The sequence below is a fragment of the Balaenoptera physalus genome (assembly GCF_965194825.1).
Source record: "Balaenoptera physalus genome assembly, chromosome: 7".
Taxonomy (NCBI): domain Eukaryota; kingdom Metazoa; phylum Chordata; class Mammalia; order Artiodactyla; family Balaenopteridae; genus Balaenoptera; species Balaenoptera physalus.
Window position 1 is genome coordinate 110,860,947 of NC_138886.1, and position 13,933 is coordinate 110,874,879.

General features: G+C 43.5%; 1 protein-coding gene across 2 annotated transcripts in view; it reads right to left on the reverse strand.

The window, feature by feature from the left end:
- Positions 1 to 4,960: 4,960 nt before the first annotated feature.
- The window catches only part of EBF2 (EBF transcription factor 2), a 189,094-nt gene continuing 180,121 nt past the window's right edge, over positions 4,961 to 13,933 (reverse strand). Inside the window, exons 15-16 of one of the 2 annotated variants that reach the window (XM_082468915.1) lie at positions 12,667 to 12,834; positions 4,961 to 7,101 (exon numbers count right to left, since the gene is read on the reverse strand). In XM_082468915.1, coding sequence (XP_082325041.1) covers positions 7,070 to 7,101; positions 12,667 to 12,834 — 200 coding nt within the window. In that variant the 3' untranslated portion in view covers positions 4,961 to 7,069. The remainder of the gene's footprint in view (positions 7,102 to 12,666; positions 12,835 to 13,933) is intronic. The other variant, XM_082468916.1, reaches the window with a different exon arrangement.

Here is a 13,933-nt window from a genome sequence, read left to right on the forward strand (position 1 = left end):
AAGGGTCAAAACCAACAGTCTCTTGTTGAAACAATTGGAACAGACAGAATCTGACTGTAGACATATCTCTGGACCCCATTTGACAGAGGCAGGAAGCACAGAAGGCAAGACTGATGAGGGAATTGCCCAAACAAGCCAGATGTGTAAGAAGCAGCCAGTTGTTGAGGAAGAGTAGTATGTATTGCGAGCAGTTGTGGAAATGCTGACTTATTTTGCCCAAGAAGAAGTAAAAGCTAAAAAACGTCTCCCCAACCCCCCACCCTGCCACTATTCTTGTATACAAACACATGCACATCTCTGAAATAAGAATTCCTGCTGGCCTGGTACATGGTCCTAGACCCTCTGCCCTCAAACTTCTGGCAAATAGCTGATCCAGGAAAAACTCACCTCAATCAAAGACGAATATTCTCAAAGAGGTATCTAAATATGATTTATATACATAGACGATGAAGGGAAAAAAGAAAAAGTAAACAAATGATAGGTAAAGACACTTACCTGAAAAAAATCAATTTTCATGGAGCAGATGGTAATTCTGATCAAGTTCTTTATGATGATGATAATAATAAAATAACAAAATAATTTCTCTAATAAACAATAGCTCAGAGCAGAGATGCAATAGCTCAAAGAAAATAAGCAACACAATAGAAAATGATAGGATATAAGGTGGCACAGCTTATGAAAAAGTGAAAGAGAAAAATAAAACTATCTGAGAAATTAAGGCCACATGAGAAGGAATACAGAGGAGGACAAGAGTGAGAAAAGCAAGCATACAAATGACCTAAGAGTCAAGAGTGGCTGGAGAGAATGTGATAGAGATGAATGGTGGACCCTAGAGATCCAGCAAATGCATAATTTGTGTCTCTAGCAAGAACAGCGGAAATAAAAGGAACAGAGAAAATATTTTAATATTGTATTTAAAGAAAAACTTCCAGAAATAAAAGAAGACTTGAATCTACACATTGAGAGGGAATGCTGCATCCCAGGGGGGAAAAAATTACACAGAACAATCAACACTAAGACATATCCCAATAAAGTTACTGGACTTCAAATACGAAGAAAGACTCCTTTGGGCAGGCAGACAAAAATAAGAAGTCATTTATAAGTAGAGTGACCAAGTGCCAGTTTACTTCTGTTTTCCAGGCATAATTATTGTGGCCTTTTCACTCTCAAAAGTGTCCTGACTTAGAAAACAAATTATAGTATTGCCTTGCTTATATGAGGGCAATAAAAGAAGAGAATGAGAAAAAGAGGCATAAAAAAAAAAAAAAAGAAAAAGAGGCATGCTTCAGACATCATCACAGAAACATTCAACACTAGAAGATAGTTTTTAAAAACTCCTATGAAGTCCTCAAAGAAAGAGAGTGTAACTCAGGAAAATTTTATACCCAACTGAACAGCCAATCAAATAGAAGTAGAGTAGCCATTTGTTTTTGTATGTGTGAACCAGGGAGTATAATTCTCCTGAGTCCTTCCTGAATAAACTGTAGAAAGCAATCATCAAGTAACCATGAAAGAAAAGGAGGAACTGCAACAGATGTGCCCCAAGTTAAAATCATCATATCTTTCAATTCTCTGCAACAGGTTTCTCTCTTTATACCCTACTTCAGCTAATGTTACCACAAAATCCAATAGTCTAACTAGCAAACTGGGAGTTACCCTAGTCACCCCATCTCCTTCATTCTCACATCTAACCAGTTATAAAGTCCCGTCAAACTGCAAAGCTTTCTCTCAAATCTTTCCTCTACTTTCCATCTCTGTCGCCCAGCCGTAGTTCAGGTGTGACTCTCTCTTGTCTGGATTATTGCTAGTCTCCTAACTGCAGAGTAATCTTAAAACATTTATCAACTGGCATGGCACAGACACTGACCAACCAGAATGACACCGGTCGTAGCGATGGCCCAGCACACTGGTCCTTGTCAGCTGTCTTTTATCCCTAGCCTAATTGGTCTCCTCGCCTCCAATATCCACTTGCTCCAATCCATAATCCACACTGTAATTTTTCTATGGCATAAAGTGGATCGTGTCACTCCTTGACTCAAGTTCTTTTAATAGTTTTCCATTACCTACAGCATAGTCCTGTGGATGAAGACTAAACTCTCTGGCATGATGAACAGGGTCCTTTAGGACCTAGTCCCCACTGAGTTCTTAAAGTTTTCAATCTCATCACAGTCTCACATTCAGTGCCCTACAGCCACTCTGAACTTCTTGCAGTTCAGTGAATGCACCGTAAGCTCTTTGAGATTCAGGTCTGCAGTGGACAAGTCAAGTGGCATATCTGGAATAGGAATGGAATGTACATTCCCCCAAAGGACCCCATTTCTGGTTCTGGAATGACATCTGAGCATCAGGAGAATCCACAGAAGTTCCAGGGCCAAGGGACAAAGTGACCTACCCAGCAGGATACCAGCCACAGATCTTTCTTTATTCCTCACTTCCTTCTCATTTTGAGTTTCCTATGTTTATTAAACAGCTAGTCACTTTATATTATAGTCACACTCCATCATTTTTTTTGGATTAGCTGACTGACAAGATAGTCCCTAAAGAGTGGATTCTCAAAGTGATACTGTTTCCTATCATTTGTGACAGATCAGCTACCTCTCCCACATGCCAAGGCAGGGCTGCCTCTAGGGATCCGAATTCAGTCTCTCATTTGCTCATTTAACAAGTATTCGTGGGGCATCTCAGGCACTGCGCTCTGAGCTCCACATCCAGGATTGTGACAGATGTGGGCCCTGTTCTTATGAGCCTTCAATTTAAAGTGGACCGCAAATGAATACAAATTACAAGGACACAAACAGGGTCCAGCTAAAGAGAATAGGTGGGAAATCTGCATGGTCGGAGGTCAGCAAAGTCCTCCGTGAGTAGATGCTACTTAAACTGTGGTCTGGAGGCTGAGAAGGCACCAGACAAAGACCCCGGGGAAGCACAGTCTAGGCAGAGAGCCGGTCAACACGGAAAAAAGCAAAACCACAGTGGCTTTCTCAGAATAGTGCTTAGAAATAGCATCTCATCCACCTATGCAAGGGGCACAATTTATGTGTTCCTTGCAGATCTCTATACCCTTGTAAAAGAAATCAGATAGTCCTATTATGAGTGTGCTTGTGAATAGTCTGGTGGAAAAACCGTGCTCAGAATCACATTCTCCTAAATGTGCTTTGTGAATTTCCCTTTACTTGCCTTTTTCATGATGGCCTTCCCCTCTGCAGTGCTCACTGCCAACCTCTACTGCAACATTTCTACCATCCTTTGAAGGCCCTGTCAAGCCCTGCCTCCCCCACGGAACCTTCTCTGACCACTCCAGCTCTCTGTGATCGCCATCTTCTCTGAGCTCCTACAGTGCTTCCATCTTCCTGTATGAGCTATCTTCTATAGATTATTTCCTTCCAGAGGCATGTGTCTTGTTCTCTTCCTATGATCTAAAAATAAGCATCACGTCTGTGTCCAGCCTCAGTGTCTGATGGATCAGCCTATAACATTTGTTCAATTTTGCAGTTTCAAGTCTAAGTAGACTACCACCTACCCTAAAAAGTCCAACACTGGACGTAGGATCATTGAGTTTTTATGAAGGGATTTGACCAGATGGATACATAAATAAATACATACAGAAAAATGGCCTAAAGTCATACATATTCTCTCCTCCAGGTAAGAACCTCAGAACACTTTCCATGTAAGCAAAAGATATAGTAAGATTTCCTCAACCAGAGTTCAGGGACTCGAAGCTGTGAGAAAATCCCCAAACTTAAGAATAAGTCCCAAACTCAATTTTTTCCACTTCAAAAAAAAAAAAAAGGCCGGGCTTCCCTGGTGGCGCAGTGGTTAAGAATCCGCCTGCCAATGCAGGGGACACGGGTTCGAGCCCTGGTCCAGGAAGATCCCACATGCCACAGAGCAACCAAACCCATGCACCACAACTACTGCGCCTCTGCTCTAGAGCCAGCGAGCCACAACTACTAAGCCTGTGAGCCACAACTACTGAAGCCCACGCCTAGAGCCCATGCTCCGCAACAAGAGAAGCCACCGCAATGAGAAGCCCGCACACCGCAACGAAGAGTAGCCCCGCTCGCCGCAACTAGAGAAAGCCCATGTGCAGCAACAAAGACCCAATGCAGCCAAAAGTAAAATAATTTTTTTTAAAAAAGGCCAAGTTCCAATTATTTTTACAGTACAAAAATTTTATTTTTTGTTAGGATAATTTAAAGTTTAAAACTGAAGTAGACATATTCATTTTACAAACAAGATATTCTTTCATAAGTAAGACCATTAAAAACAGTAAACAAAAAAGCTGTCTTTACAAAAAGCTCTGTGCATAGCAACTTTATACTGTATATAACTGACAAAGCAAAACGATAAAATGAAACTATACAGTTTGAAAATGAGACCTTACTGTACAAAAGGTAGAGAAGGGGATGGTTTTTAAACCATGCATATTGAAATGTGCAAAGAAAAACTGGGGGAAAATACGATGCTATAACAAAAAATGAGATAAATAATGAAGTAAATTGTCCCTTTAAGTGAAAAATCTTAACACAGCTCCTTTTACAAAGATAGGATAGAATTTGTAGTTACCTATAGAAATACTTATTCCAAGTGGCACAAAAATAACCTGGGACCGGAATGATTTAACAGCAATGACTAAAGAGGACAGAGTAGCTTTGTTTTTATTAGTACACTAAAAATCATCCTTACACACATTTGTACACTTAAATAGATCTGTCACTGCTGAGGTTCTAGCTGAATGGTCAAGGATGTCTGGTATTTAGTTATTACACACATTTTTCGGTGTAAAGCTACCAAGAAATTCTACAATCATTTTGAAGACAGTACTGCACTCATCTTCATGCAAGAGCAAACTTCACAGATTCTAAAAGCAATGCTACTTTAAAAAAAACATTTCCTTATGTTGGATTGGCTCAAATCCAGGTCTAAACATGCTTAATTTTGTTCTGCTTTCACTTTTGGATGGTGATGTTTGTCATCCACACTCTTCCTCTCCCATCAGATTTTTCACTGGGGAACGTTCTCTTGTGTGTTTCCCTGTTTTTTTGGTGCTTTAAGCCCTGACTAGGAGGGACTGGGATGGTCAGCAGGAATTACAAGTATGCCAGGTTTCCAAACCCTTGGATTATCATGTGCGTAGAAATAATATTTGGGTCATATTGGGTAGTTCTAGAATAGATTAAAGGCAAATAAGACCATTGGGGGTCGAATAGGTGTGAGCAAACGGAAGGGAGGCTGAATTTATGAAGTTGTCCAAAATTGGCTCAGATGCACTAAACATGTTTTTCCAGCAGAGCTGCATCAATTTCTAATAGAACCCCAACCAAGAAGCCCAAACTGAAGTCTGTATACAGACTATACTGTGGTGCCAATGAGTCAGCAAGGAGAACCCTGGTCTGGAAAAAAATGACATCCTTGTTGGCAGTCCAGATAATTCTGGATACATCTCCAGGATCACACAGGCTTTCAAGACTTTACTTCATGTTAGCAGTTCCTGCAAGGTTTCTCCCCCTAAGAGCTAGTCCCAGAACTTACGAGTGCCTGTCGCAGGCCTGGGGAAATGCGTTTTTGGAACATAGATGCCCCTACTCTCTGACCCTGCTAAGAATCTAGGTTTCCATTTCTTTGAAGATCAGAAGAGAGATTAGGGCTTTTAACAGCATGCCTCTTCTGCACCCCATCACATTCTTGCCTGGAAACTGTGTCAAGTTGAATACGTATTTTTTTCAAGTGAGTTTAATGCCATGAAAGGGGAAACCTGCAGCGAGAAGAAAGGATGTGAACATCCTAAGATTGACGATGAAGAGTCCAAGAAACAGAGTCACCATCTTCAAATCCAGTTTCTGAAGTTCTGTGGGGCTTAAATCTCTGTGCTGAACCAGGTAACCAAAGAGGAGGGAGGGAGGGACTCTGAAAGGGAGATTCCACAGAGGCCACTTGGTTGGGAAAGTCACATGGCTTTGGCTGTCTTTAAGGTGAGACCCGTCTTTCCCTGGGATGCAAAGCCGGGGACACACTAAAACATGGGCATTCTCTGCACTGCTCAAGGGTGAATGTTGAACGCTACTATAAATTTTAAAAATTATGTATTCACAAAGAGTGAATACCTAAAGGGACATGTAGACTATTTAGAAAGCAGACGGAGCTGGGAATGGATTGATGGGTTTGAGCATTTGTGTACGTGCATGGACTTGCATCCTCGTTTCTGCATCGGGTTGTTCTACATAAGATACATGTTCTTGCCTGTGGGTCAGTAAAATGATGGAAAAAGAGGGGGAGGCGGGATGGGGGATAAGAGTCTAGTAAGTAACTGCAGTAATAATCACACACCTTTTAAACTTGTTACTACATGTTTGCATCACTTCCATTTTACATCAGGAAGAGAAATTCCTCTCTCTTCCAAAAAGGTCTTAATTTCTACCTCTACTTACAATAAGTTACACGTTTATTTATTTAAATAATTGTAAAACATTTTAAAATTTTTCCCTTTTTTTGTTTTTTTTTTTGTTTGTTTGTTTTTTAAAGAGATTAAACTATAAGCAAACACACATACAACAACATTTCATCATTCAATTCAGGTTTCATTTTAAGAAAGTCTTCCATGCTGGTACCCTGTTTTGTTCAATTTTTTTTTCTGCATAAACTAAATTGGTATCTGAAAGGCTTCATAGAAAATAGAAACTTTCAACTTTTTTTTCCTACAAAGAAAAACAAATAGTATCCAAAATATTAAGCATGAATCGTTTGCCAATTTTTTTTCTTAAATATTTTACAAACATAGGAAGGTGGTTCTCATAATGTTCATAACAAAGAATTGCATTTCTGCTCTTAGCACTGACTACGTCAATGACATCTTTTGTCCTTGTTCCCGAGAGGGTCAGTTTGTGTAGTTACCATCAGAGCTACACAAGAAACGTGAGACCAGGTAAGAGGCAGCTCCTTGCAAACCCAGATCCGTCCATCATGTTCACTCGGGGCACAACTTTCCCCAGAGAGCTCCTAGTGCTTTCTTCATTATTGGTCCATCAGAGTAAGCAGTTTTGTGCTATAAGAAAGCATTTCTTCCTCTTCTTTACATCGGGGGCACGACAAGTCCGGTCATGGCTGCAAGGGAAGAGTGGCACAGGCATGAGACTTAGAGATTCTTTACATTAAGGTCTAGAAACCAGAGAGAGGGGCGGGGCCTGGGACGGACAGTCTGGTACCATCCAGGGCGATGGTGCCCTCAGCTGATATGGGGACCCATTTTCTCCAGGTCTGGTCTAGCAGACAGCCAATGAGAGGCACCAAAGCCTTACTGAATCACTGAAACATAAACAAAGCTTGTTGAAGTTTTGCTTGGGAGGCCAAAAATTATGTTCTGCTTTACATTAATGGGTTGTATACACGACATAAGAGACATAAACATGTAAACTAAATTGTAATATATGTCTAATATATTTTTCACTATTGGACTGAAATAATTTCTAGATTATATGGTTGGAAGAGGAAAATAAATTCCAGGTGCCAAGCCTATTGAGTTACTTACTAGGTATCATTTGTAACAAATCAGACTTTCTATCCATCCTAGGTTTCTATCCATCCTAGCTGAAATTGGATGAGTTGGTTTTTTTCCTAACTAACTCGTCTTCCTTTGGGGCTCACTGCCGTATGTGATGTCCATTCACTAAGGGGTGCTGATCCGCTTGAACAAAAGACGTAATTTAGTTCCTAATTTGGGAGTCACCCCAATCTCTACTCTTCACCCCCAATCCAAATGCAGTGTCCAGCACCCCTCTATCTGTCAAGAGGATATGGGAAATGCCTGTCTGGGTGGCATCAGGTCCAAGGTTTCCCCTCGATATGAGAAATAAAGCAGCATCAGCACAATGTGGAAAAATCACACAGCAAAATGCAACCCTCTGGCCTTGGCTTTCGGGTGATGAACCCACCGAATTTTCACATTCTTGGAAACTGGCAGAATAGTTTCCTTGTGTCCAAACTTCACACTGCATCTGAAATTTGATCCTTTGAGTTTTATTGTCTAAGCCTCATCTAGAGGGCTTATCAAATATCACAGAAGCATTTTGCTGAATGGTGTTCACTAACCTGATAAGCAAATGGACAGAATTCTTCCTGCTTCTTCCAGCACCTCTCTCTCTCTCTCCCTCCCTCCTTCCCTCCTCTCCCCCCCCACCCCTCTCTTCCCCTATCCCTCTCCTCTTCCCTTCCCTCCCTCTACCTCTTCTCTCCTTGCCAGCCAGTCTTCTCAGGCAAAATTGTCAGCCATCTATCTCCCTGACCATACAGCCTTTATTGAATGTTTGTGAGATCCGGATTAAGGTCTTACACAGCGAGCAAACCCTTAATTATTTTTGCCTGTATTACTATATATTGAATCGATGTAACTTTTCAATAAAGGCAGTTCAATTCTGGACACTCCCCAATGATTTGGAGATACAGCAACCCTGGTAATTATCCCAGAGTGTAGGAGGTATTTTATTTTATTCTATTTTTTTTTTTCCTGGAGGGAGCTGGAAAACGAATCTGGCACATAGTGCATACTATTATCTCGACGATCTATACTCATCAACTGTGAATGCCTGATAAATGAGGTAGAAGGTGGGGAAATTGAACACTGCACGTATAGCTCCCCAGCAGTAGGTTTCGGGCTCACGTTTTCAACTTTAACTTGTCTATTACACTTCAGACTCATCAGCCCCTTCCTTTTCCTGCGTCCTCAGAGTTATCTAAGGAGCTTATTAAAAGGACAGAGCCTCTCCAAGAACAAGATCCACTGCGTGACTGAAGAACAGCAGATTTCATGGATTTTCCTTCTTCCTGGTCTCACACCAGGCACCGCGTGGGCTGCACTCTGCTCCGTGGTGACCCTGACTTTTTGCTTGTAGAAACCGTAGCCAACAGACAGAAAGCAGCAGTTACTTGGGAGAATCCTACACTGCACGTTGTCCAATTTCTTTTTACCTTTGACATTTCATGAGAATGTAATAATCCCTCTTCAGTCCAGGTGGAAAGTTGGTACGGGCGAACGGTGAAGAGAGGACCTATACTACTTCTGTCCCCGGAGAGACAGCGGGCTGTCAGAGCGCAGGCTCTGGGGTCAAAATGTCTGAGTTCAAGTCATCAGTCACTGGCTGTGTGGCCCTGGGCAAGCTCAACTAAAAATGGTGATACCAGTAAGATCGTCACCTTTGGGTCACACGAGAGGCTGGAACAAGATCATTCCTATGAGGCACTCGGTTCAGCATCTTGCACGTGGGATCCAGGCACAGTCAGCGAGTCTCGGAGAGTGTTGGCTGCACAGTCCCTCTGCAGGTGACTAAGACCGCCTCACCTTAGAGCAAGTGGAGAGAAGAAACTCCCTCTCAGCCTGTGGTCAGCCTCCGCCTCAGGCCACATTTACACTCTCCCACTGTCCCTAAAGAGAGGGGGCGTCCTGCCACTCAGCCCCCGTCACCCCAGGATCCCTTCATTCAGTGACTGCAGGCCGTGTATTCAAGCTCAGCATGGCTCTCTCCCTCTCTGCACCAACGGGACACCCGGTGATGCTGGACCTTGAACTGCTAGTCACTGGTCCAAAATGAGGAAGAACCAGAGTGAAGGCTTCTGGAAGGCATCCTTTGTCAGCTCCAGCCTCTCTCTGCTGTATGAAATGTCCTTCACCTTTCCTACTTCTTCGCACACGTTGCTTCTCAAACACCTTGGGGTAGAGCGATCAGTTCTCCTGTTTAACAGGCTAGGAGACCGAGGCTCTCAGATGATGGTGACTGGTACGGGTGCACTGGTACAGCCTGCAATGTCTGCTGAAGTCAAGTTCCATGTTCTTCCCACGGTTGGTAGTCTTCGAGGTTCTCCTCGGAATTCTCTCCTATTTCTCCACACACTACTTTGTATTTTCATAGTTCTTTGTTTTTTAGTCTCCAGCTCCTAATTTCAGTGTTGTTGTCTCCTTCCCCTCCACCTTTTCCTCCTCCATCCCGCCCCCCATCCTCCTCCTCCTCCTTAAGGTTCAAATCACCAGGGAAATTTGGAGGGAGTTGTAGGACCTCAAAGAGGCTCAGGACGTCTCAGTGATTCTATAGAAATGAACTAGAGCCCAGGACCTGTGTCTGTGTGTAACCAACTCAATTGTCACTCCTGCACACGCAGTTACGAATGTGCTGCTCAGACACTGTGTCACTGGTAGTGACAGAAGCTCGCATGGCTGAGGACCCTAGAGGGGGTCTGCTGGCTATTTCAGCTGCTGCTGCCTCCACCAGGAGACCTTGCTGTGACCACACAGACCGTTCCAGCTCTTTGGGACAACTGCACCCTGACCAGGTGACACCACAGGGGCCCTTGGGCATGCAGCCACTAGCAGGGTGGGGATTCCAGGCCATGGCTGCCAGGGAAAACTTTGTCCTGGCCTCCCTGAGGGCTGCAAGCTGGACAGGCCCCACAGATGGGTCTCCCCGGACAGCACAGACCCAGAGGGATCTAAGTCAACCAGCTCTGCTCCCCTGATTCAGTCCCTGCATGAGAGAGGGGGGCTGGGGGAGGGGAGGCAAGTGGCAGTCAAGTTGCACTTTTCTTCCTTAAAGTGAAGCTGAAAATATTTGCAAGAGTTGCCTGGAATGAAGGAAGGGCTGTACCCCTCCTGTCCTCCTGCACCTGCGCTTGCCCTCGCCCTTAAGTCTTTCTTGGGCCTCTCACTCTGCATTTCCCCAACGAAACCTTTGTGGCCCCTGCCAGGTTTGTTTGTGTTTTTTAAAATTTTTCTTGGAGTCTAGTCGATTTACAATGCTGTGTTAGTTTCTGCTGTACAGCAGAGTGAATCAGTTATACATATACATATATCTACTCTTTTTGAGGTTCTTTTCCCATATAGGCCATTACAGAGTATTGAGTAGAGTGCCCTGGGCTATACAATAGGTCCTTATTAGTTATCTATTGTATATATAGTAGTGTGTATATGTCAATCCCAATCCCCCAATTTATCCCTCCTCCCCTTACCCCCTGGTAACCATAAGTTTGTTTTCTACATCTGTAACTCTATTTCTGTTTTGTAGATAGGTACGAGTTCCTTTGTACCCTTTTTTTAGATTCCACATATAAGCCATATCATACGATATTTGTCTTTCTCTTTCTGACTTACTTCACTCAATATGACAATCTCTAGGTCCATCCATGTTGCTGCAGCCCTGCCAGGTTTAAGGGACATGACTAAAACCGTAGTACTTGGAAAGGGGAGTCATATTGCTGAAGGGGAGATAGATAGGGAAGGGGAATATGCAGCAAAAATTCAGCAATTGTTTTCCTTTCCCAGTCTGGAGGTGAAGCCATCGTGGGAAAAGTTCTGAGCATGTCCCCTAATGACAGGCTAGAAACCACTGGTCTTTGTTGGGAGGTGCGGCAGGTGGAGACGCTTAGCTACAGGCGGAGCCTGTTTCTCTCTGGATCTGACATCTGGATAAAAAGCAAATACATATATTTTTTTTTTCCTTCAAATATACAGATGTTTCCAACTACTCCCATGCTGGGCGGCATGTAGACCCAGCTGCTTTGTCTAGTTAGAAGCAAAAGAATTTTTAGGGGCTCTTCTGAGGGCTGGGCTTTCAACTCTTATTTCACAGTTTGTCTGTCAAGTCACTTGACTTCAAGGAGGTACCATCGCTCCAATGGTAGAATGTGTCAGGAACCTGACGTACCTCCCAGAGCTGTGCTTGGCCACAACGGGTGACTGCACCCTCACGGGTGTCCCCAAAGCCTTGGGAACCCCTGCGCCATCAATAAAGCCACTAGGCAGATGCCATTCCAGGGACAGCACAGCCCATTCGAGGCTCTGCTGACCTCAGAGTCTTTGATCCACGAGGGGTTAACCAAACCTCTGCCCTCTTTGGTTTCATCCAACACTGCTTGTCGTGAATGTTTTCATGTCAAGACGCAGGGAGCAGCCTAAAAATAATGTGGGTCGTTAAGCTCCCTGGCGTTCAGCAGTTTCCAATTTGCTCTTTTGCCATCAGCTGCCTCCCATTCACAATGAGATGATTAGATTCTCATGTACTCATCACATTCGTGCTATGTCATGTCATATTATATTTTAGGACATTGCTCAAAAATGGGTTTGACGGGGGATATTAATGTTTGTTCTTAGACCCAGTATGTCTTTTTTTCCTTTCTTCCCTACCCCACCCCTGATCAGGCACCTGCTATCAATTTGACCAGCACGTAACCAGAATTCTCAGAACTTGCTCGTTTCTCCTGATGGATCTCGTCCATTCGTGCCATGGGACTGGGAACGCACTGCAGATGGCAAGCCGATTCGGTAAGCAGTAGTCACCGTGTGGCATCTGCTGTGGTGGCCAGGCACCTTCTGGGCAATAGTGACATGGCCTTGTGAAAAGCAGAGGTCTGGGGAGTCCGATGCTCCTAGAGGGTACATATGACCCCACCACAGTTAATTTGTGTCCTTGCAGAGTGGTCCGACTTCTCTGTTATTCCCCCATCTTGCTCTTGGAGAGAGAACTAGCCCAGGTGTACAAGTCGTTCGGGTCTCATGATGCAAACACCAAAGCATCTCCTTGGAGGTAAATGGCTAGAGATACAGAAGGACGCTGAGCTGTTTGCTCTTACTTTGCTGACCCTGTGGCACATGTATCACGCTGATGCCCAAGGCGCTACTTTGCTTACCTCTGAATCCATTTCCATTGCCACTGGAGCAAGCGGGCGAAGGGGAGCCTTGGGGCCTGATGACAGGGGCAAAGGCACTCTTCTGTTTGACAGCAGGAAAAACTGAAGAGGAAAATGGGAGGATGGAGGACGTGCTGGAAGATCCAACAGTGGGACTTGATGACATGACTGGAAAGCAAATGCACAATCCTTTTTTAGAAAGAGAAAGATCTAGGAGTTAAGTTCTTTCTTCAGTACATACAACCTCTACACATTGATTGAGAAATTACGAATTTATTCCAGGCATTGTTCCTGATTCCAGGGATTCAAAAAGCAGTTGAATGTGACCATGTCCCTGCCCTGTCCCGTGGGAGGAGTAAACAAATAAAACAACTAATAGGGTCATTGTCCTATTGGAGGAATGTACAGGACACTGAGATACAGCGGGCAGAGTGCTTTTCCGCCTGGAAGAGTCAGGAAAGTGTCAGCAGGAGATGAAATTGTGACAGGTCTTAATCCACGAGTAGAAGCTCAACAAGAGAAGGCTAAGACCAACGACTGAAAAATTATCAAGTCTACTAAAAAACAGAAACCTCTTTCTTTACCCTAAAAAGTAGTCCTGTCTGGGAGCCATGTGCTTCGCTGGCAATTCTCAGGGCACCAGAGGTTTGATCTGTAGGGCTGGCATCTTCTGTGAGTGCACCATCTCTATGGGCCACTTCCTCATTAAATGTAAAAGTTTATTAACATTTAAGAGATTACCTCCTTCTTCCTCTACTTTCAGAGCTCCTGGGAAATAAAGCTGCAAGTCAGCCTCCTCTGATGTGATGTGTAGAAAAAAATACCAATATTAACATTAAAGCGACTTAAAGGAAGCCAAAAACTAAGTGTTGTGGATTTCCAGGAAAAATAAAGGCAATTTACACAACGAAGGGCCCCACGTCTTAATGTCAGACTCTCCACCAAGTCACATCATACAAGAAGATAATCTTCTCCTAGGTTCAACTTGCTCGAGAAAGGGGTAAACTTGAGTTCACAAGGGTAGAATTGTTCGAGATAGCATTTTATAGTATAAGGTCAAGTTTCAGGGGCTCATTTTAGCATAATGTCCAGAATTCTGAACCATCCAAGTCACATGACTTGGTAAAAGAATTACTGGAATGTAATGGCAAAGGCCATGACAAAGGCTAAGAGTGCTGACTTCTACTTCATACCATCAGTGGTCCAGATACTCCACAAAGTAAATCTGAAAGTGAGAACATGAGTGCGAGTTATGGTTCAAAGACCA